General features: G+C 42.1%; 1 protein-coding gene across 4 annotated transcripts; it reads left to right on the top strand.

The window, feature by feature from the left end:
• Positions 1-644: 644 nt before the first annotated feature.
• nlrc5 (NLR family, CARD domain containing 5) lies at positions 645-24,799 on the top strand. 4 transcript variants are annotated; one of them, XM_027029605.2, is made up of 44 exons: positions 645-727; positions 1,581-1,900; positions 2,366-2,443; positions 2,574-4,284; positions 4,713-4,796; positions 4,877-4,960; positions 5,315-5,398; positions 5,548-5,637; positions 5,909-5,959; positions 8,496-8,546; positions 9,311-9,394; positions 9,640-9,723; positions 9,845-9,934; positions 10,047-10,094; positions 10,181-10,240; positions 10,348-10,431; positions 10,548-10,631; positions 10,716-10,805; positions 10,896-10,955; positions 11,097-11,180; positions 11,352-11,435; positions 12,027-12,116; positions 12,287-12,352; positions 13,531-13,614; positions 13,723-13,806; positions 13,948-14,025; positions 14,118-14,204; positions 14,860-14,910; positions 15,029-15,073; positions 15,243-15,326; positions 15,423-15,506; positions 16,442-16,522; positions 16,614-16,697; positions 17,449-17,535; positions 18,009-18,092; positions 19,891-19,983; positions 20,071-20,154; positions 20,300-20,383; positions 20,548-20,631; positions 20,883-20,966; positions 21,157-21,234; positions 21,339-21,422; positions 21,544-21,627; positions 23,614-24,799. In XM_027029605.2, the coding sequence occupies exons 2-44, from the start codon at positions 1,591-1,593 to the stop codon at positions 23,684-23,686; spliced, it is 5,232 nt and encodes a 1,743-aa protein (XP_026885406.2). In that variant the 5' UTR covers positions 645-727; positions 1,581-1,590; the 3' UTR covers positions 23,687-24,799. The 4 variants fall into 4 exon arrangements, with proteins under 4 accessions (XP_026885406.2, XP_026885405.2, XP_026885404.2 ...); XM_027029604.2 differs by lacking the exon at positions 645-727 and adding an exon at positions 788-1,097 and having other exon boundaries at positions 8,499-8,546; XM_027029603.2 differs by lacking the exon at positions 645-727 and adding an exon at positions 788-1,097.
• Positions 24,800-25,087: the final 288 nt, after the last annotated feature.

The raw sequence follows: 25,087 nt of genomic DNA, 5'->3' as shown, positions 1-25,087 counted from the left end.
CCTCGCATTGGGGAAACGGATATCCAATCTACAGTCGGATATTTCGTTAAGAAATTACTTTACATAATTTTAATGAAATTATCATTTAATAACTTATTGTATTCCGAAAATACATGAAATGGTAAATAAACATCTATAAGAATGTCAGTGTCTGCTTTATATTGTTTAGCTCACTTTACAAATTGCTAGTGAAGGAAAAATGAATATAATGGAAAAAAAACATACGATATTAAGGTAATTGTACATTAATGTTTGGACAAATTGTGGCGCTGTTTCGATTTTATGGCGAAATGTGTCCTCGATTGACCTTTCGTATTTTGGCGCCACGCGTATCTTTGCTTATTCTTGTTTATATGCGGTCTGAGATATTTATTTTCAAATATAAAGTTTCTAATCAATTTATGGTAGCATAGACAATTTTCTTTTCTTTCTTTAAAAAGAAAACAAAAAAAAAACCCCAAAACAAATCAAACATTAATAGTCTGTACCGAAATGCATTTAATATATATAGATATCAACAAATCTGGTCCGCCTTTCCACCAGATTCAGGCTGCAGAGCGAGTAGTATGTCTATCTATCTGAAAGGTCCTTACAAGCCTTGGTCCGTATTGAACGTGTGGGACCTGCTCTTTGGCTTACGATGGCCAGAAGCAAAGCGAAACTTGAATGGCCATCTTACTTTCGTTTTGTGATCACTGCGGAGATATGCGATCTGGTAGCGAGAGTGGTGAGTACCCGGCGATGAACTTCGGATTAACTGTTGCAGGACTACAGCGTGCGTTTTCACTGCAGCCCGTTATCGTGTAGTCTAATGTTCCGTTAGCGGTCTTTTCGTGTTTCACATGTCGAAACGGGCTTCGGCGCACCAAATTTGCCGACTGGCGTGATGAGAGATATGAACTGCGCAGTTGGAAGGTTTCGCGGCACACCCCTCTCTAGCCAAATAGTTCAAGCAAATAAATAAATAGCAGTCAACGATCTGCGTTACTGGCTACGCGATATTGTTTTGGATATATACGTGATATTCTGAGTCGGTGCTCATTAAGCATTATGCATTTTACGTCTTTTTGGTAGATGCCTGAGGCGCAGTTTCTCATGTAAGTCACACGTGTCTGTAAGGCTGTATTCACTTCAACTTCTACATAGCGTTGTGTTTTTTATTTAATTTATTTTCCAGTATGGGAGATATTGCTATCAGCCCAATTGCTTCTTATGAACAAACGCCCTCTAATACGAAAATGAGTTGTACATAACTAAATGTATATAGACTTGAGGGTGTAGGACTTTTTCATCTGAACACTCCTTATCATCTTAATTTGAAAATGAAAAGGAGTGTGTGGGGTTGTTATTCTTCAAATTAAAACCTGGAGACAACAGGAGGTAACATGACGGATAAGGGAAAAACCCACTCTTACTTGCCGCCTACTTCACATACACTCAACCATCATAGCATTGACACCTCTGCTTTCGATTCTGACATAAGGACATTTCTACATTTTAAGTTAACTGCAGAGGTGCGAAAACGAAACATATACAAACTTTGCGCCTCCCTCTGAATTCAACTGTTTTGACCTCTTCAGATGGACGAAGATGGACGACATAGACCTGGAAGATGACATTCGAAACGTGGTGACCCAAGAAGCCGCCATCATTGTGGACGTTTTGTGCCTCCAGAGGGACAATGTACTGGGGCGCATCTATGGCTTGGTGGAACGCAACACACGAGAACGACTGGAGCACCTGCCCAACCGCAGGGACTCTGTCTTGGGCATCTTGGATTACTTCAAGACCTCAGAACGTAACCGATGTTTGCACTTTCTGAAAACCATGTGGATGTTTTGTGAGAACATTCCCCTGGAGCTGGAGATAAAGGTGTTGTCCATTGCCGGATGGTCCTTTGGTAAGTTTTGCTGCACTTGCACCCTCTTAACTACAGCTCACTTTAACACCGAAGCTTTTGTTTAAGAAAATCGTGGCTGTGCTATGACAGAATCAGGTTAGTACAGTTAATTTAACAAATTAATTCAATGTTCTATGACATATTAGTATGCAATGTCATGCTGCAATATTATGTCACTGAATGTGACAGAATGCAAGGACAAAAAAGATTGATTAGGCGTAAATAATTTTGGGTTATACTTTAATGTCTTCTCTCTGTTGTGTAATACGATATGAAATGTAGCGATATAGGGGTAAGAAAATATATCTTTTCTGAGTGTGGATCGAAAGTCATTAAACAAAATGTCGAAATAAAATGAAAGTGAAAGTGCAGTGGGAATTAAATGCATTGCAATATGTTGGGTTTTGTTTAATTCAGAGCTGGAAATCCCCTAACAGTCTGCTTTCTCTCTCCTGGTGCACAAAGACACAGGGATGACCACCATTCACTTTGCAGACAGTGAAGAACTTCCTCCGTCTCCTAGTGCAAAGCGTGCATGCCTAGGTACTTGTTTCTAGTCGGTTCACACCATGCACATGAATCAAGATTGGTGTAAGCAAACAAATCCTCCTCAGCCCATAAAAATAAGGACCATAAAAGCACACTAACAGAATACTAATGTTTTCTCGTCCAGACCATGTGCAGATCTACACCAGCTACATGAGGTCTTTCCTGCAGCAGAAGTTTGAAAGAGTGACAAAGGACATGGCAAAGAAGGTTTGCCTGGACACAATGTACCTGAGCCTGAGGCAGCGTGGTGCTGCTCGGCCCAGAGCCCAGGAAGGGCAGGAGCCCGGCCCGGATCAGAGGGAGTCTGCCGAGTGGCTCCTGAGCACCACTGGCAGGGTGGTGGTGGTACTGGGTCTGGCTGGTTCTGGAAAGACCCTGCTGATGCACTGCCTTAGCCACCGCTGGGCCGAGGGCTTGTACCCGGACATCCAGCTCCTCTTCCTGCTGGAGTTCCGTCAGCTCAATCTGGTGTCTCAGCCCCTGTCCCTGAAAGAGCTACTGTTTCAGTTCTTCCTTCCACCTGAGGGAGGCGAGGAACAAAGCGAGGCAGTGTTCAGCTATATCCTCGACAACCCACAGAAGGTCTGTTTCATATTTGATGGTTATGATGAACTGGGGGCAAAGTTTACAGATCCGATGACGCTCGGCAGTACCTTAGACCCCTGCCAGAGGCTCCCGATGGCTGATCTGCTGTCTGGACTCTGCAGCTACAAGATCCTGCCCGGGTGCACGGTGCTGATCACGTGCCGTCCGCGGGACGTGAGCGACCTGTTTGGGAGCTCGAGCTGTTTTGTCGCGGAGCTGCTGGGCTTCAGTCAGCAGCAGGTGAGGGAATACACTGAAGAGTTCTTCCAAGAAAAGGGAGACGCACTCAAGGAAAAGGCGCTTAGTCGGATGATGGGCAGCCGTCATCTCCTCTCCATGTCCCACGTTCCGGCACTCTGCCATGTCTGCTGTGTTTGTTTAGATCACTTGCTGTCAGGTGAAGTATCTCAGCCTGCTGCTCAGCTGCCCAGCTCTCTGACCCAGATCTACCTCCACATCTTGTCTGCCTTTCTGAGTCACTGCGAGGGCAGCGGAAGTTCACTCGCTGCTACCTACTTGCTCCAAAAGTACAGGACTCAGATCGCTGAGCTTTGCAAACTCGCGATGGACGGTTTGGAGACGAGCCGCATAGTGTTCCAGGCGCAGGACCTGTCCCCGCAGTTAATGAACTTTGGAGCCAATGCCAGAATTCTGTCCCGGGTGGACCTCACGTGTCCAGATGGATCTCGGAGTCTGGGCTGTGCCTTCATGCACCTCACCATGCAAGAGTTCCTTGCCGCTTTGCATCTTATGACAAGTCCGGACGTCTCGGAGTTGAAGCTCAAGAAGAAGCTTAACCTGAAAAGTCGTTGGATCGCAAAGTCTGATCCCAGAACTGTGTTCACCGACTCCCTCCACCTGTATATGTGCGGACTTGCGGCCGAAGCCTGTACTTCAAGTCTCGTCGTGCTGGAAGGAGGTGAGGAGGTTCGTGGCGTGGTGCAGAGGCGCCAGGCCGCAGTGCGCAGGATCTTGCTCGGGTTTGTGGGCAGCGCCAGCCAGACAGGGCCCAAGATAGTCGAGCTGTGCCGCTGTGCGCATGAGACCCAAGATGTCAACCTGGCCGCGGCCATCGGCTCCAGGGCCCGCTTTGAGCTGCGAAACATCAGACTCAACCCTGTGGACATGGATGCCCTGGCATTCGTGACCTCGGCTGCCAGTCAGATGGTGTGTCTGGACTTTGGCGGCTGTTCTATTGAACTGGAGTGTCTGAACATCATTCCCAACATCAAGAACCTGGAACATCTCATGTGAGTTCCATGTTCATATGTATTCAGTCTTTTCTTCTGTTTGAACTGTTCGCTTTTTAGTCACACTTAGGATTTGGGAACATTATATTTTCGTTTAAAAATATTCATGTTAATTATTATTATGTAAAACATATAGGGATGAGCATTCATATGTGTAATGTTATTCGGCCTTTAGATGGGAAAGTTATATTTATATTTATGGAATTTAGCTGATGCTAAAAAAAAACCTTACAATTATGATTGAGTACAGCATGAGCAATTGAAGGTTACTAGCCTCGCTCAGGGGACCAACAGCGGCATATTTACATGTATATTTGCATGCAGACGAAGAAGGAAATGCATTTACATAATAGAAATGTGATATTCACTAATTTATTTATATTAGTTCAACGAAGAGAAAAGGGCTTTTGAACCATATTTTATTGCAGCTTTCGAAGCCGAAAGTACGACGACAACTTTGCGGAAGCTTTATCCAGCATCCTGCCCAGACTGGAGTCACTGAAGCAGTTAGAGTGAGTCTCCCACTACTGTTGTTGTAGAGTGGGCCGACGCGTTGTGCACTGTGGGGTTTACACAGCTGTTCTCTTCACAGTTTTATCAGTGGAGGTCTCACCGATGCTGGAGCTGCTAAGCTTGTCACGGCTCTGGAGAGCTGTCTACAAATCACACACCTCAAGTAAGAGTCTTCCCACCACAACACAAAGAAGGACTGTGGAATTCTGCGAGGATTAGATAGCACAGTAGGATCCAGTGACACATTGATTCGGTGTAAACATCTGTGGGAGGAGCTATATCTATAAGAGAATTCTGATTCGGTGTAAACATTTCTGGGAGGAGCTATATCTATAGGAGAATTCCGATTCAGTGTAAACGTCTGTGGGAGGAGCTATATTTATAGGGGAATTCTGATTCGATGTAAACATTTGTGGGAGGAGCTATATCTATAGGAGAATTCTGATTCGGTGCTGGTGACTAGAACATACACGAACTGCCTTCATTAAAATATACTTTGTCTTTGTCTTTCTGACAGTGTCAGTGATAACTCCTTATCAGATGAAAGTATAAGAAAGATCACATATTTGTTCCCCAAACTGACTAACATCACCTCAGTCATGTAAGTGAGATATTTTGTTAATATATCTGTTTACTGTTTAGTCATAGCAGTGACGCTACTAGGCAAATGTAATGTTGGCGTACTTGAGTACTTACTGATAATTGGAGAAATATTCCTCATGATCTGTCCTGTTTGAATATTGTTTACAGGTTGGGGAAGAACAACATTTCCAGAGACGGAATCTTTATACTGGTTGAAAAGATGGCGACCTTTCTAAACATTAAGAAAGTCCATGTCATGTAGGTTCTCTCCTTGCCTGTGAATTTTTATGAGCTATTGGAATTATTACTCAGAATTATCACTCAGTATTTTCAGAATTATTAATCAGAATTATCAATCAGAATTATCACTTAGGGTTGTCAATCAGAGATAGCAGCATGTTCAGATCCTGTGTGTTTTTGTTTATGTATTTAAGCATTCAGGTTTTGTTTACTTTATGAAGTATTGTTGTAATATTACTGTGATCTTGCTGTGATCCTAATGGAAAATTCACCCTCTCTCTGTTTACAGCGGAAGAAAGGAAATCAATGTTTTCTTCTCCCCAAATTCACATACACCGGGGTGAGTATTGACTGTCCTTGGATGTATCTGATTGGGGGTGTGTTGTTGTGCCCCTGAACTGATTAACGGAGAAATATGTCATTTTTCCAGCGACACAGAGATTCTGTACTAAATCTATTTTAAACATGGCCACCTCTTTGTGGGGGACCCGCTCTATGGAACTTAAACTGGTTCATTTGAGGACCACACATCAGCTGCACGTTATAGAAAAAAATATACAAATAATAAATAATCACTTTCATAAATATTGTTTGCTACTTTTTGTTGGTAAAATGTCTTATTGGCCCTTTAACCTTTTTGGCTGCTTTTAGTGTAGTTTCATTAGAAGAATGTCATAGTGCTATTAGTCACTATATATGTGTGTGTGTGTGTGTGTGTGTGTGTGTGTGTGTGTGTGTATGTGTGTGTGTATGTGTGTGTGTATGTGTGTGTGTATGTGTGTGTGTGTATGTGTGTGTGTACGTATACTACCTGGCCAAAAAAAAAGGTCACACACTCTAATATTTTGTTGGATCGCCTTTAGCTTTGATTACGGCACACCTTCGCTGTGGCATCATTTCCACAAGCTTCTGCAATGTTACTACATTTATTTCTGTCCAGAGTTGCATTCATTTCCCCCCAAGATCTTCTCCAGCACATGCCAAAAATTCTCAATGGGGTTCAGGTTTGGACTCTGTGGTGGCCAATCCATGTGTGAAAATGATGTCTCATGCTCCCTGAACCACTCTTTCACAATTTGAGCCCAATGAATCCTGGCATTGTCATCTTGGAATATTCCTATGCTATCAGGAAAGAAAAAAATCCATTGATGGAATAATCTGGTGATTCAGTATATTCAGGTAGTCAGTTGACCTCATTCTTTGGGCACTTAATGTTTCTGAACCTAGACCTGACCAACTGCAGCAATCCCAGATCATAACACTGCCCCGACAGGCTTGTATGGTAGACACTACCGATGGGTGCATCACTTCAGCCGCCTCTCTTCTTACCATGATGCGCCCATCTGTCTGGAACAGGGTAAATCTGGACTCATCAGACCACATGGCCTTCTTTCATTGTTCCAAAGTCCAATCTTTATGCTCCCTAGCAAACCGAAGCCGTTTTTGCTGGTTAGCCTCACTGACAAGTGGCTACACAGCTGTTTAGTCCCAGTCCCTTGAGTTCCCTTCGCACTGTGCGTGTGGAAATGCTCTTACTTTCACTAGTAAACATATCCCTAAATTCTACTGTTGTTTTTCCTATAATTTGATTTCACCACACATTTAAGCGATCGCTGATCACGATCATTAGAGATTTTTTTCTGACCACATTCCTTCCTCGAAGATGATGTTTCCCCACCGTCCTTCCACTTTTTAATAATGTGTTGGATAGTTCGTAACCCGATTTTAGTAGTTTCAGCAATCTCCTTAGATGTTTTCTCTGCTTGATGCATGCTAATAATTTGACCCTTCTGAAACAGATTAACATCTTGTGCACAACCACAGGATGTGTCTTTCGACATGGTTGTTTAACAAATGAGAAGCTACTCACTGCCTCAGTTAGGGTTAAATAACTTATCCAATGGGAGGCTCTTACCTATTTGCTTAGTTAAATCCAGGTGGTGACCTTTTTTGATCAGGCAGTGTATTTATCTGTCTGATAGCCTAATACTAAACTCTGGCATTTCTAATATTTTAGTAAACCGAAGCATTCACATTCACAGTTCATATTTAACTACATTTTGGCATGACTGCCTAATTATGTTTTTTATTAAAAGATAATAATAATAATATCCTATAATAATAATAATAAGAACATTTAAGAATCAGTATGTATAAAACAATTTTATGTGAGGTTTATTTTCACTTTTACTTGAGTGCTTGTTTTAATGCTTCACCTAAAGTGAACTTCTAATTTCTAGACTTTCAGTTTCAACATACTTTATTCTACTGAGCAATATTTCATTGTTATTAAGTAATATGTTTCATTTTCAACATGTATTACTTCTTTTATTCAGCACTACTTTCATGCTTTTTGGGAATGTGGCATGTGGGCTGGCTGACTGAATTCAGTCTATATATATAATTTGATTATATTAGACAGTTTTATAGAATATTTTGTCTTTTGTATTGTGACTTGTTTTCACACTACAGCTCAACACTATGTAGTGTGATTTTATGTTTTTAAGTTTTTCATACAGAGTCAAAGTTTAATATATTTTCTCACAATATAATATAATAAAACATTAGGGAAGAAGTTTTCATAACAGATTCTGCTTTTATAACACGAGGCAGACATAGTAGTGTTATAACAAGGACTGATGTTAACACTGAAAGTACGATTCACTCACATCTCTGAGCCCATGTTGTTGATGGGCCCCTGTTTATACTGAGTCTGTTTGTATTTTTTGATATACTGCTTAGTCCTTCTGGGTATTTCTGTACCAGTAATGTGTACATGAACAGTGATCACATCAGTCAATTACGGTATTTTGGCTTCTAACATGTAGTATTGTACAATTATCTGTTTTTAAGTGCTCTGTTTTTTTATATATCAGCAGTGTGGGCATGGACAAGTCCGAAGACATTGACACTGCTAAGGAACTAATGTATGTTTATCACTTTATTCAGTATTTTTTACTTAAGGAACTAATGTATGTTCAGTAATTTTTCAGTACTTTATCCTATGGTTGAATGCACTTTTTAAAAAATCTCAAATGTGTTTGAAATGCTAAATGCTTGAGGTTTGTACAGACCTTATAGTGAATCAGTTTTAACCAGCTCTAATCACTGGGGAACATACTGAATGTAAAGACCTGCAATCAAAGGATTCAAAACTCATATATAAATTTATAGTTCAGTGGTTAAGGTACTGGACTAGTAATCTGAAGATTGCTGGTTCAAGCCCCACCACTGCCAAGGACATAATTGTAAGTTGTTTTATGTATAAAATAATATATAGTGTAATTCTAACCTTAATCCACCATTAAAATGCAAATAGAAGTTGATAAAGTAAAGGGCACTAAGGAAGTGTGTCCAGTTTAGTGATTTCTTAGTAATTTCCCTTCATTCACTGTGGTTAGCAGTGGTTTAGAGAGAAAAGGTGATGACCTCTGCTCTGCCCTCTGACCCTGCAGGACTGCACCTGGTCACTAATGCACTAAGAGGGAAAAAAAAAAAAAAGTATAATGAAATTTAATACTGAATGCAGAATTAAACAAATGCGTTTTAGATTCTGTTTAAAAGTTCTAAGAGTGCTAAAAGCTCTCAGGGTTTTCTGGGACTAGTGTCCTTGGTGATTACAAACACGGCATTTCATCTGTTTTTTTTTTGTTTGTTTGTTTTTTGTTTTTTTTGGCTTTTGTGTGTTTAGCTTAAACGAATGCAGTCTCAGGCTGGCACATCTGACCAGTCTATGCAGTAAACTGAAGAATTGTGCGTCCCTGAAGCTGCTCAAGTAAGCATTACTGCACTCCATATGGTGGACCTTTTCATTATGTATTTAAAATATAGTCCCTTTTCATCTTTTTATAAGATCCCAAATGTTTGAATTGAGCACAATTAATTTTGAATTCAACCTGAAGAAACACCTTGTCATTTTTTTCAAGTGCTGCAGTCAACTTATCTCTGTGGCCCCTGGAGCAGCTGCAATTCCAGTTATCCACAGTAATAGCTGACTCTTTGCTTTTGTGTTCATTTAAGTTTGTCGAGCAACAGTTTGGAAAGCAGAGGCCTGCGAAAAATGCTTGGACTTCTGCCCAAGCTTGGGACCATTCAGGAAATCAAGTCCGTAGTCGGCTGTTAATCCATACAGTTTTCCAAATTAAAAGTCTCACTATTCTGTTTATGGCATCGAGCTTTTTGTTTGTGTGTGTCTGTGACGGTGAACGGTTGCTCTCCCATGCAGCTTCAGTGAGAACGAAGTGGACATGGAAGGCATTGTCTTTCTCTCCACTTTTCTCCAAACACAGAAGGACATCCGAGAAGTACATGCTAGGTGACTATGATGTCATGAACAGATATTTACCTCTTCACCCTGTATGGATGGTTATTTTGTTAGGTGATGGCAGTTAACATTTCAGTCGTGACAGTTTTACTTTCCCCACCAGCCACAATGGAAAGAGGAAGTTAATCTTAAAGTTTAACATCTGCAAGAGGTAAAAAGAAGACTTGGAGCCTACTTTTAAAGGTTTCCTTATTTTTCTGTGATGCTGCATTCATATCAGTTCCCTTTTGTGTGCAGAGATGCATTCGATCCATTAACCTCCGATGGCTCAGATTTACACCTGCACAAGAAATTCAGGTAGAACATCAGGACGTGTGAAGCTTTCTTAGTTCATGCTGATGTTACCAGTGTTTCTTGAACACTGCCTCCTCATCATCTCTCGGTTGTCTTCTGTGGCCTTTCAGTCTGACCCAGAGTGAGGTCCAGCCTGCCATAATGAAAAGACTCTGCAGGAATCTGGTCAAGTGCACCAATCTGAGAGAACTGGAGTGAGTTTGTGCGCCTATCTCTGCATCTCCAAGCTCTGAGCCTCTGACCATGTTTTTTTTTTTCCTTCGGCTTTCCACCGTTGCTCTTTGATATCCATCTCTGTTCTGTGTTGTAGTCTCTCCCATGGCACCATGAAATATGAGTCTATTGAAAAGCTCCTTGACTCCCTCCCACACATGACATCTCTCCACATGCTAAAGTAAGGAGTTCCTTTCAAATCGCCTCAGCCAAGCTGCTCATTGCCTCTGTTGCTATTTGAAGATGATTTTGCTTTCTCTCCTAGTTTGAGTCATATCCAGATGTCCAAGGACATTGCTTTGCTGTTCATGCGGTCCCTTGCTAAATGCCAGCGAATCACTGCTGTGAATCTCAGGTAACCCGCGTTAGCGCAGTTAGGAGTGTGACTATGTGACGTTCTGAGCTGTCAAACAGCCTCACACCTTCGTCCTCCTCCTCCTCTCAGGCCATGTGGGGACGCGTTCATTATGTTTCTGCAAGCCAAGGCTCAGGCAGCAACTTGCAAGTGAGTGACTTCAGGCCACCGTTATGTGAACACACACTGGGTTCCTCTGCAGAATTTGGTTTCTGGTGCCGTAATAGCTGCATTACTTGTGTCAGTCTGCATTGGTTTTCCTCATCAACCCTTCCCACTGCTGCCTGACAGACTCACACAGTATGAGCTGAACAGGTTCGATGTGGTGAAACTCTCTGAGATACTGGAAGACTGTCAACACCTTGCTGATCTGGAGTAAGTATTTCCTAGTCCAGCGCCGGTCAGCTTTCAGTGGGTTCTGACTCTAAAGCTTCTCCTTCGTGATGAATGTTGTACAACAACACGATAACATGTTCGATTATCGGTTTAGCCATATTTGCCATAAGCGATGAGCAGTGTTTCTGATACAGCGTTTCACTGTTGTAGTTTGTCTAGTAACTCCCTTAGAGATGAGGGTGTGAAGAGTCTAGTTGATTCCCTGCCCAAACTTCAGATCTCCCGCTCAGTTTGGTAAGAGCAACGTCTGCAGTTTCCTTTGGGAACAATAAAGCATTATCTCTCTTATCTTATCTTATCTTATCTTATCTGACTTAATATGGAGCAGAACTGTTGTGCTTGTTAGTGCTGTTAATGGTTTCGTTTTAGAAACACTGGGCTATTTCTAAATGGATACATACCATTGGATACATACCATCCATGCACTTATAAAGGTGCCCTATATTCATAACTGGTAAGACAGTGGTAGCTCAGTGGTTGAGGTGCTGGACTTGTAATTGGAAGGTTGCCACTTCAAGCCCTACTGCTGCCAAGTTCCCTGAGCAAGACCCTTAACCCTCAATTGCTCAAGTTGTACTCACATGTAATTGTAAATCACTTTGAATAACAGCATCAGGTAAATTTAACTACAAACTAGCCCTAATTTGCAATGCCAGTATGTTTTTTTAAATTTTCCTTTTATTTAGAAATATAGGCTGTAGTAGGCTCCTTTAACTGTTAGAAAATTGTGAGTACTAACGCAGCCATGGAGTCAGACCGCCATGCTGCAGTTCCATGCTGCCCTTTTTCATTTAATTTCTGACTTCTTTTTGTTTCTCTGCACAGCCTAAATGATAACAGACTTAGCCAGGCAGGTGTGGTCTACCTGGCCAACTCGCTGAGCACCTGTGATAAGGTGGCCGTTGTGGAAGTGAGGTAAAACCAGCCGCACAGGTTCTGTTTTGGTGAACTATTGAAATCTGAACCTAGTGACATAAAATAAATTACCACAGTGGAATGTATGAAGAGCACCCAGCTTGCAACTGGAGCTGAATTTTACCCCAAATTACATTTATGTGTCATAATATGTTTTGTTTTGTTTTTAGTCTTGGAGCGGAGGAGCGATCTTGGATTCACTTGGCGCAGGAAAACGATGCAGGGAAGACTCTCAGGTAGTCTGTGTGCATCCACACAGAGGCCTTGTCCAGGGGTTTGTGTATGCCACAACCTTGGCAAAGGAAAAGTGAAAGTGTTTTCTTGTGCTCTGGTACTGTTTGACATAATGCCAGGCACAGTTCGCTGAAGTGGTTCCTGTTACATAATTAAATATAAACACTTATTGCACTGTCTCGAGGTGGTAGCCTAGGTCACGGCGAGACCAAAACGTGGGACACAATGTACTATTTTGGGTGGAACAAAGGCAGTGGGTGTACTATGGATGCTGCGAAAGAAAATAAAGAAACAATATGACTGCCCTACGTAACCAGCCAAAGTTCACGCTGTTCCAGAAATACAGTGGGTTGCTCCTGCCTCTTACCTAGTGTGTCTAGACAGCAACCCCCTAACACACACACACACACACAGAGGTGCTCCTGTTCTTACCTGCCCACACCGGGCTGGGCTGAAGAGATATGTGATGTAAGAAAGACGAACTGATTAAGGCGTGATCCATCAGCAAAGTGTTGCCAGTGATACTCGTAACACTGCTGATCTCGCAGCCTGGAATGTGTTTAACACACTGTGGACCAATAGGTAGTAACCTTTAACAGTAACAGCCTTGCCAGTAACAGTGGTAACACTCATAACCAAGGACACTCATGACCAAGATCTAAAATGAGACGGTAACTTGGTAACATACCCACTAAACCCTGAAATGCCCATCAAGAACAAACCACAGACACATAAACAGCAATTCCTTGTCTGCTCTTTTGATCCGCTCTCGATGATATTTATTGACAAAAGGTTCCGACTCGTCTCAGGAACCGATGTGGATCTGGGCATCCGTCCCATACGGTTAAAAAGCATCCATTAGCTGGTTCCAGATTCATCTGTAATCAGTCTGGCAGGAAGTTAAACGGAAGGACAGAAACTCATCCAGCACACAAGAGAATGTAAAGTAGCTCAGTGGTTAAGGTACTTAATAATAAGAAACAATTAGACAGTTGCCAAGTTGCCACTGTTGAGCCCCTGAGCAAGACCCTTAACCCACTCAAGTTATCATTATTATAAGCTGCTTTGGATAAAAGTGTCAGCTAAATGCAGTAAATGTAAATTACACATCTCTTCCTCTTTCTCTCTCTTTCTTTTCTCTCCTCTTTGTCTGTCTCTGTGTCTCTCGCCCCTTGTTCAGTTTGACGGCGTGCTCTTTTGATGCCAGCCATTTGCAGCAGCTCTTGGAAATACTCAGCAGTTGCCCTAGAGAGCTCAAATTAGAGTGAGCATACATCACTAAAGAGGATGGAATTTATTACAGTGACCATTAATGGCAAATCTATAGTGAATTAATTCCCTATTGTTAAGGTTTTGCACTCCATATCTCTAGGTTATCCTCCACCACCCTGGACAGCCAAAGCCGGCAGTATCTACTGAGCAACTTAGCCCAGGTGTCCACAGTACAAACTCTCGAGTAAGACGCACAGGAAAAACACATGTTCATGCATACAGCTGTGCTCCTCTTTTGTAATGTAATCTAGACCTGAATTTATGTGCATTGTAATCTTTGGTAACATAACAGACAGTAATGTCTGCACTGCTTCTGTCCTTTGAGGCTGAGCAACAATGGTTTGAATGCTGAAGAAATTACGCATTTGGTTAAGCAGCTGAGAGGTGACTACAGAACCATCAGGTGAGCATGGCAAAACAAAGCAGGAAGTGATGTCATGATTTGATCTCTTTATTGATAACAATGGTTGGTCTGGCTGTTTTTCTTCCTGTCAGGATTGAGGAACCATGGATAAAAAAGGAAGCTGCTGTTAGCCTTGTGGCTAGCTGCTTGGACCTGAACCCACGCACAGGAGAGATCAGGTACACCTAGCCTCTCCCAACGCCAAACATACCACATTCCCACTGTGACATCTTGACCCATATACAGGTGCTATAGTACAAGTGTGTCATCTTGGGCAAACATCTATGGCTTGCCAATGTAAGAATTTCTGGCATCAGTTAAGCCTTGTTTGTGGGTACTGACAGAATTGTAAGTTTTTAATCTTTCCTTTTAGGATGAGAACAACACCTTAGACTACAGACACAAATGGCTAACATGGCTCATTGGAACATCCATAATTGGACTTTAGACCCAAACCTTACACATTTTACATCATTAAGGGATAAATTCTGATGAAATAAGTTGGTCATTTACTGCACAATGCTATTTATAGGACAGACTTTGTATATGTACAGCGTGTGTTTACAACAGCAACCTGATGTACCTGATATAGAAGGAAAGATTCAGGTTACCTGTGGTTTTAAAGGGTTTTCAGTATAGCAGTAGCTCACTAGTAGTTGTCGTTTCATCAGTATCAGAGTTTATAACATGTGGATAAACCAAAACTGTGAGGATGCAGTGGTTTAATAACATTGTTGTGATATAGTAAATAAATGTTGTGCTTTCACATATGCCTCGCCTTCTCCACAGTAAGCTCTAATTATTTACTCTCTAGTGAAATAACTCTGTTTACAGGGTTGAAAAGACATGTTTTCACCTTTCTTTTGAAAGCCACCCACACTCTGAGTAAGTGCCAGAGCTCCAGCTTCTAAATCTTTATAAATGTGAATATTTGCAGCAGGACATGCTGGTCAGCAATAACTGAGCAGAAAACTCAGAAGCTGTTTTTTTTTCCCCCATTCAGAGTTTCCTTTGAAAACAACTGTTTATCTGAGGTGCACTCTTTAAGGTCAGCTGATTTATTAATATATATATATATATATATATATATATATATATATTTTTTATGGGGTTACTGATGCCTCTTTACGGGGACTTCATGCCGTAGTCAGAGGCCGTAGATGGCGGGTTAATGGTGTGTAAGGCCAGTGTGAACATGCAGATTTCACCTCTCTCAGCCTCGTGGACTGCGATGTGGAAGGAAGGCATCTGTCATTACTTCAGGCGCCCATCCAACGAACATCCTCTCTGCTGACGTTACAGTAGGTTCACCTCTAGCTGCCACTGCCTGACCTGTGCGTCGTCGGTTCACCACGTGCTTTGTGCAACGAACGCTCTTCCATGTTTTTTGTGTGCAGGTTCACGCGGCTGACGGTGGGCCGCGAGGGGGCGGAGTTTCTTGCCTCCATTCTGCCCTCCCTCACGAGCTTGAGAAGCCTCAGGTGAGATATCGGGGCCTTTCTCAGTATTGGCTCCAGATAACGGTTGTCTCATTCAGCACAGGTCACTTGTTTTATTCTACCACACCTCAGCATCAGTACATTTATATCTAGAGTAATACATTTTGACCGTCGCTTTCATTAACTCCGTTTCCATTCAAGTGATGTTTTGGCAAAAAAAAAAAAAAAGCGCAATGGAATATATGCAGTGGAATGGGAAAATGTCTGTAAAATTCTACAGACGTCAACAAAATGTTTCTGTCTAACTTTAGCGTTAAAGCACTTGACGACACCTGAGTTTTTGCGAAAATACTGCACTGGAAATGGGAAAAATGACATGTTTTCACGCAAATGTGTCATGTGACATGATTCGCCGCATATGAGTTGTTACACACACACACACGCGAACAATAACCTCTAGCTGGAGGAGATGAGAGTGTTTCCCAGTCTCGTTTGTCAAAGTCACTGCAATTCCCACAGGGATAGGACACAGCTTGCACAATAAACACGACGCCCTCAAACTGTGATAATACTGAAATACTGGTTTGGATTCATGTATCTTAGCTATAGCTCCCAGCAGTTTACTACTGGTTTTTAGCCCCAGTAGTTCACTACTGGTTTTCTTTTTTCAACATATAATGGTTCTGATGCGAACACACTGCTGTAATAATTCATTTCCGTTATCAGCCATTTGTGCCAGTTTAATGTCGCCGAAAGGAAACGTGTCAACCTCAGTGTTTTGTCAGCAAACCAAATTGTATGTGTCAACATTTCCATCGCCTAACACATTATGTAGAGCGGAAAGCTGGATTGACTGATCAACCTGCCAAGCGGAGGAATTTCACGAATGTTCAATTTATAGCTTGCAGTTTGTAGTCGATGGAAACGTAGGCTGTTGTTTTCAGGAGTGCTTAATGGATTTTAATATGTTTCCACAGCCTCAACTCCAAAGGAGAAACATTGAGTAAAGGAGTAATATGTGCATTACGGCGCACACAAAGGCAGTTGCAGAGTCTGAGGTATGCCACGCCATGTCTCCTCGTGTTCCTCAGCATGCTGAGCGTCAGAGTGCTGCCATCTGTTGGTGATGTGTCGGAACTGTTCCCTTAGCCTGTCCCATCACGTGATCAGCGACGACGCCGCCACCGCCCTGGGTGGAGTGCTCGAGGGCCTGACGCGTGTGAGGTCGCTGAAGTAAGAAGCGCGTCTCCGCATGCTGTGGCACGTGGCACAACTGCGCCCACAGGGTTGCTTTCTTCGTGAAGGGCTGGCTTGGTTTTTAGAAAGATGGCACCTAGCGAGGACCTCTGCATTTGTAACCAGAAACTTTCTCTGTCGGGCTCAGAAAACCATGCTAAAATCAGTTCCCCCCCCCCCCCCCCCCCCCCCCATCTTTTTCTTATAGTGAGTTCTTTTTTATGTCAAGTAAAATCCTTGGCTCTGTATAATAATATAATCTAGTAAAGCCTTGCATTAAGGGGTTCTCAGAAGTCTATTTCCAAAACGGGTAAACTAAGTGATGTGTAACTCGAGTCTTAGATGAGCATATCAGCACTACAGTGTTCAGTCAGTTTCTGCAGTTAGTGAACCTGAATGGACGAACTGGGGTTATCAAGTCCTGTGTGAATGCAGGAACAATTAATCTGTTTGTGCAGTGAGCCTTCAGTAGTAGAGCCACCCATGTATTGGCACACCTTGACCATGTATTGGCACATGTTGGCCATGGATTAACACATTTTACACTCTCATCTTCAGGAATTGTTTGGGATAGTACCTCAGACAGGTTGGAATTTCAACAGTGCTGTAACCAGTACTGTAACTACTTTGACAGTTTTCTTCTTTGGGCATGGTTATCTGTGTCATCCTTCACACCGCAGCACTAAGGATGAATATGTAATCTCTGCTCATCTGTCTTTAATAATCTAGTAATCTGTTTTTAATCTAGTCTCTCCTACTGCTCCGGGTGGACGTCAGCAGGAGGCCGTGTCCTGGTCCGGGGGCTGGTTCAGTGTCTCTCTCTGGAGGAAATCTGGTAAAGGCCTTCTCTCTGCATCTAAATGTTTTCAGCCTCCATCCACGTGTACCTCCTGCAGAATTATGGGCCATTGGCTGCCTTCACTGCAGTTCCAATCCTCAGTGTGGATCCGAGTTTGAATTCAAACTTTTTCTGATTTGCACTGATGCAGGCTTTGTTTTTTGGCAACAGAGACTGTTGTTGTTATAGTAAACCCACAACCCACAAGGAACTAGTTGTCTTGTTAATGAGGAACAGACTAGGCAAGATTCAGCCATGATCCTTTATGATATGGCTGCTATAAAGGAAAGCAGAAATGCTAAAATGGCTGAAAAGGATATGGGTCACAGGTTCTAGGGTCATCGGTCATATGTTCTAAGCACATATTTGAGTTCCCGGTAATGAAGTGTCAATAATAGTAGCCGCTTGACTGACCTGTGACATGTAAGGCAGTGTGGACAGGATCACACTCATGTCATCTCTCCCCAAAGGCTGGACTCCATACAGCTGGATGAAGAGAGCACAGTATGCCTGGCCCAAGGACTCCAGAACATGACATCCATTAAGAAGATCAGGTAGGTTTACCTGCCTTCATTAAGATCAGGTAGGTTTACCCACCTTCATTAAAATCAGGTAGGTTTAATTGTCTCATTAAGATCAGGTAGGTTTACTCACCTTCATTAAGATCAAGTAGGTTTACTCACCTTCATTAAGATCAGGTAAGTTTACCCACCTTCATCAAAATCGGGTAGGTTTAACTGTCTCATTAAGATCAGGTAGGTTTAACTGTCTCATTAAGATCGGGTAGGTTTAACTGTCTCATTAAGATCAGGTAGGTTTAATTGTTTCATTAAGATCAGGTAGGTTTAACTGTCTCATTAAGATCAGGTAGGTTTAACTGTCTCATTAAGATCAGGTAGGTTTAACTGTTTCATTAAGATCAGGTAGGTTTAATTGTCTCATTAAGATCAGGTAGGTTTACCTGCCTCCATTAAGATCAGATAGGTTTAACTGTCTCATTAAGATCAAGTAGGTTTACTCATCTTCATTAAGATCAGGTAGGTTTACTCACCTTCATTAAGATCAGGTAGGTTTACCCGCCTTCATTAAGATCAGGTAGGTTTAACTGTCTCATTAAGATCAGGTAGGTTTACCCACCTTCATTAAGATCAGGTAGGTTTAACTGTCTCATTAAGATCAGGTAGGTTTAACTGTCTCATTAAGATCAGGTAGGTTTAACTGTCTCATTAAGATCAGGTAGGTTTACCCGCCTTAATTAAAATCAGGTAGGTTTAACTGTCTCATTAAGATCAGGTAGGTTTACTCACCTTCATTAAGATCAGGTAGGTTTACCCGCCTTCATTAAGATCAGGTAGGTTTACCCGCCTTCATTAAGATCAGGTAGGTTTACCTGTCTCCATTAAGATCAGATAGGTTTAACTGTCTCATTAAGATCAGGTAGGTTTACCCGCCTTCATGAAGATCAGGTAGGTTTAACTGTCTCATTAAGATAAGGTAGATTTAACTGTCTCATTAAGATCAGGTATGTTTAACTCTCATTAAGATCAGGCAGATTTAACTGTCTCATGAGAAGTTTGCCCATGGTTTAGGAATCCTTTTAATCTCCTCTAATCAATTTACTAACTAATAGACGTTTAGTAGGACTTTCACTTACGATATATTAGCAAATTAAGATTTATAGAGTCAAAAAGGAGCTCGAAATGCACACACATTGTTTTATTTTATCTCTGATTACTTTATTGTCCTCTTTCAAGACTGCTCACTAGGTCAAATAGTCCCACACAACCCTATTATTAAAATCTCTCCACTGGCTTCCTATGCATGTAACAGGACTGATTTAAGATCCTTACCATTACTTATAGAGCGTTGCACGGTCGGGCCCCTGCATGTGAGTCTGACCTGCTCCTTCCTCACGTACCAGCTCTCTCGCTTAGAGCAGGTGACGTAGGTCTGTTACATGACCTGTCTGAACACCCGCAGAGATTGAGCATTTGTGCCTGTAGCACCTAAATTGTGGAATACTTTGTTCACTTCTGTGACGGCTAAACACACGCATGCACGCACACACACACACACACAATTATTTATATATATATATATATATATATATATATATATATATATATATATATATATATATATATATATATACTGACTTAGAAAGTCAGTACACCGAAATATATTTCGGTGTACTGACTTTGTAAATTGACTCGTGTCTGGGATAAGTGCTGAATAAACCAATTTTAATTAGTTAGTAACAGGAGACTGGTTGAGTAGGACAAAAGCTGTGCATTGTGGGATATGATCCATGGCGATCTCTCATTTCTGGGCTGTGATGTGTTTATTTCTCAGCATAAGTAAGATGGTATTGGGCTCGAAGGGCAGCAGTGAGGTTCTGTCTGTGCTGGCCTGCCTGCATTCCTGCACTGGCCTGCAGGAAATCGAGTAAGTCCCAGTTTACATTTTCCTGTCTTGTCATGGGTTTCAATTTAAAAGTCTCCTGATGGTCCCACTTCCTCTATGTGCCTCCAGTTTGCAGGGATTAAGAATAGATGACCAGGGCATCGAGGAGCTTGTGAAATGCATCCCAAAGTGGACCAAACTCAGTAAGATAAAGTAGGTTCATGCTCTATATGGCTTTCACAACGCAACGAGGGTCAATCTTGACGTTTTCTCTGAGCGCTATGCAGTAATGACAATTGCGCGCCCTCTAGTGGAGATGGAGAGACAAGGCATTGTTCATATTCTCTCTGTTGTGCAGTCTGTCTGAAAACTGTGTCCGTGACCAAGCTGGAGAGAAACTGGTGGAGGCGCTGTCCCACTGCAGAGAACTGCAGCAGCTGCGGTATATAACTGCAAACATAATCTGCACATTACCCAAATGTTTGCAGAGGTTACATTTTTTTAAATTTACACAGTGGTAGGTTATAAGGATATAACTCAGAATGTTGGGTCTTCTTTATGAGGAGCTGAAACATACTTTTAGTGAACATTCCAATCCTTTTTCAGTCTCTCCAGAAACAAACTTGGCACCAGTTCTGCTGCTAGACTGGGTCGTGTTCTCCCATCCTTGCGCCACCTCACTGAACTGGAGTAAGTCACCACATCCACGCTGCAGAGTGCTGCTGTGTGTATGTTTAACGATGCCATTTTTATATAAAATAGGGGGTTTTCTTATTGTTCAAAAAACAGCAACACTGATCTTCCATGTCTATAAAGTACAAATCAATCTTTTCCAACATGGTGCACTTTGTCTTTCTCTCCCTACTGTAGTTTTTGTATCAACGCACTCATGTTCAGTTGTCCTAACAGTGCTTCCTGCTTTCTTTTCTTTTGTCTAAAAGTCTGTCTGAGAACAAGGTGTGTTCTGAAGGATCCTTAAGTCTTAGTCAGGGTCTGGTCAGCATGAAGACCCTGAAGATACTCCGGTAAGACACCACAAACACCTTCCAGAATGGCACGGGTTCAGCCGGGCCACTGGTGAGCACGTGGCGTTCCGGGGTTTGTTCCTCACTGTGAATAGGCTTCCAGCTCCGTGCGCTTTTGACACAGTCCTGTTCCATGCTGAGCTGATGGATGTTTGGGTGGTGGGCGGGTGGGTGGATGTTTGCTTCACAGCCTCACCTCTGTTGGAACCTCAGACTTGGGTCCCGTGGCTGCATGTCTTCAGCACTGCACCTCCATAGAGGACATCAGGTATTCCAGCCATTCCGTGACTGTCCCTGCCGCTCCCGGCCTCGTTCCTGCGCTCTCGTTCATCTCCCAGCGGTCTCACACTTTTTAAAAATTTGTTTTCCCAGTTTGGCATGGAACGAATGTGGTAACGAGGTGGTGCAGAAGTTGGTGGAGGTTCTCCCACAGTGCATTAATCTCAGAAGACTGGAGTAAGTGTTGCGCTCATAGGTGGCGGGTGTGTGTTTGTGTGTGTGTGTGGGGGGGGTTTGGTGTTTGAATGTTGGGATTTGTCTTTGGACTGTGTGTGGATAATGGCTTTGTGGTCTGTAGCCTAGAGGCTAATAATATCAACACCAGCGGAGCAAAGACCCTAGCTACATGCCTGCTCTCCTGTCCTTGGATTGAAGTGATCAGGTAACTTTTGACAGAAGAATAATGATAAACAAACAAACATTTTTAAAATGATCAGCGGGTTTGATCTAATATCATCTTGTATATACTTATGTTTTCTTTGAATATTCATTAGGTGCCCCTACCTTACACCCACAGCCACTGTCCACTTTAATCAGCACACCAGTTTTTATTTGATGATTTATTTTTACTTTATCTTTTACAAAACCGCACGTTTAATATGCGCATCTTCAACAGTGAACATGGTCTTGCTGGATAGTGGAAATCTGAAAAGGTCCAGGACCTTACCAGAGACTTTAACTGTTAATGCTTCATGGGGGGGTACATTATCCCGCAGTCCAGTCTGTTTCCCAATTCTCTCAGTATTTGATGGGTGTAGGCCACCTTTTCCATAGAGTGAATGTAATTGACAGTTCCTATAAAAAGCTCAGCAGTACGGCGGATTTCTCTGACAGCTTCAGCAGCCAGGCACTGCCTTTACATAAACCTTCAGAAATAACACCAAGGTACAAAACGAAAAGTATGTGGGCATGTTCTGCTTGCGTGGGTTCACACTTCCCCCGGTGAGGGAGGTCATTCGGACCCCATTTACACTCATTTTTTGAGACTAATGTGTGTATTTGCACCCTAAAAAGATTTTAATCACATGCATTTACACTTGGTAGTGAAAAGTGTCTCTGGTTAGTCACTTTGAAATCCTATTGCTATGTGGTGTGTAATGTCAGCTTTTTTTTTTTTTTTAAGAGTTCTTTGAATATCGATATGCTTCTGTGCATTGTACTTTATTCTGCACAGCAGCGTCAGTACAAATGGCTAATAAGTGTTTAGTTTTGTCCGGGGCCCAACCGCCTGCGTCCTCTGTGGGTCACGTGTTGTGATTGTTGAATGTGGCTTGGAGCGATGGACACATTTACACTACCATAGTATCCTGCTCAAATGCACCTCAGACCGTCTCCTGAAGTGACTGAGTGCATCTTGGGTGCGTTTGTATTTTTATGTTGATAATCTGTCTGGATATAATCCTGAGAGTTGAGGCATGACACGACCAGGCAGAAAGGAGGTCTTGGATTTCTGCTTTGGTGTTATAAAGAACTGAATCGGACTCTTCCCATAAACAACCCCGTCAGGTCAGTGAGTTGGCATGTGTCCACCCCCCCCCACCACCCGCTTATCCTCCTCAACCTTGGCATACATTGTAGTCGTCTTACCAAAGTAAAGTTTTTATTCACTAAAGCAACATTTTTTTATTAACCTTCACCCTTATAAACATCTATGAAAATCCTAATCATTTTTGAGAAGATTAAAGGGGACTGTAATCTCTCTCAGAAAACAGTGTCAGATTTGAAAATACCCATAAAAGTCCGACCTGTTAAGTTCAGATGAGTGGCACAGGTTCTTTTAAGATATCCGTTTGATACAGAGGACAGAAATGCCGTATTTGGAATCGCGGCACCTATAGATGCCTATCGTATGCCTGCCTCTACAGTTACAGTCTGTAACAGTCTGTAACGCTCTAACAGTAGCCAAGCACATGTGCTGTTTCCATGCACATTCTCTGCAAGCCCACCATCTACTGCTTATCCCCCAGGTGACAGTCTATCCTCAACACAAGCGGCAGCACAGAGTCTACCATGGTAGTGGTCTGGTAGTGGGAGTTAGCTGGGACAAGTGTGTCAGGAGCAGCAGTGGATGTGGAAGCTGGAAGCAGATGTCTCGATCTGCCCCGGCTGGATATTTTTGGAAGTCAGACGGCGCTCAGCTCGGCAGCGAGAAAGGCGCATGTGAAAACTCCAGCAACCATGCTCTCACCTCACACACACACACACACACACACACACACAAGATACGTGCACCTCTGAAAGCAGACAATGACTGTAGGTGCAAAGTAGGTGTTCCTAATGAAGTGTATATTGGCTGAAGTGTTCAGTGTATATAATGTGTGTGTATATAATGTGTGTGTGTATATAATGTGATCTCTGTTTTAAATAGACTTTGGAGGAATCCTATTGTGAAAGACGACCATATTTTAAGGGACCGCAGACTGAATTTCTCATCGACCTAATCTGATTCATACACCGTGTTTATGTCATTATGATCATTTATTCATAGATTAGTTTCATTAGATTTTTGTTCACTGAAGTGAGTATCTTGTTTATGATTATTTGGAGAACACATTACCTCATTCAAAGACCCACAACAGCAAACATCCAGTTTATCTACTTATCCAGGAATCAGAGGTTTAGGGAAGAATGCCCAGTTTGCCAATCTCAGTAGAACACAGCCTACGGTAGACGTTTGTTAATCTCAGTAGAACACTTTCAGGCAGTGAAGACTACGTTTACTGAACTTTCCTTGTCTGTCATTGTAGAGAACCCAATTAAATGGAAACACAGTTAAGATAATGCACTGTTGATACGATGTACCTTACGCTGGTGCATCTTCGAGACTAACAGTCTGATTTTTAGCACTAGGTTTTTATTTATTTTAAGAAGTGTCTGGGCTGACTGGCTGTGGGGTGATCAGATTTAGCACACTGATGAAGGCAGCTATCAATGGCAGTGCATTAAGTCTGTCTCCTGAGGGTATTCTTCTCTACACCTGTCCTGGACCTCTGCTTGTTGTGTTCTCCTGGAATTACACTTATTTATTCCCATACGACCATCAAGTGAACAGCAGATGGGTTCATGCTTGCACTTCTGCATGGAATGACTAACAGCTACACGGCTGGAGTTGCTTGACCATGCTACCATATGCTACCAGGAGAATAATAACTCCTGTGCTTCATTAATGAGCAGAAATGCTTGATTTGTTTTGAAATGCATTGTAATGTAACACCCATTATGTGTCATTTAGTGAGATATAAGTATGTGCACTATAACAGGGAAAACTCATTTGGGAGTCTTGAGGTATTAACTTGTAAAAATAGAAATAACTACATGATGAAATTGTTTATGGTTGGTTTAAAGAATCTGAAAACACCCTCTGTTTATGAAAATGCATTGTATTGATGGGGTTAATTAACAGTTTAGACTATCATAACATAAGAATATACCCCAAATATGTATTTATGCTTTTTCAGAGTTTTGTGGTTTTGTATGAATACTACAAGTTGACTGTTTGCACCTTCATTTGTCCTTTGAGTTAATAAAACCCTGAGAGTGTGTTCCCCCTGTTACTGCTGGCTTGTGATTAAACACTTTTATGTAACGCTGCACCTTTGGACATCTTCTCTGCACCTGTCTCGCGTGAGAGAGTCCACGCCTCGTGCCGTGTTCACGTAGGATAACCCACACTGGCTTAGCAGAGCATGTCTGCACAACTCTAAAGTTGCCTAAAGTTGCAGTCTTGACGTGAAATATTTTATATATGTATATATGGCTGTGCATTTTTGCTTTCTTACTCTGCAATATTCATCTAAAAGTTTTATTTTTTTTTTATAATAAAAAGTTTTAATTTTTTTTTC

The sequence above is a fragment of the Electrophorus electricus genome, chromosome 4 (assembly GCF_013358815.1).
Source record: "Electrophorus electricus isolate fEleEle1 chromosome 4, fEleEle1.pri, whole genome shotgun sequence".
Taxonomy (NCBI): domain Eukaryota; kingdom Metazoa; phylum Chordata; class Actinopteri; order Gymnotiformes; family Gymnotidae; genus Electrophorus; species Electrophorus electricus.
Note: the sequence above shows the minus strand (reverse complement) of the source record. Positions and strands in the feature narration are given on the sequence as shown.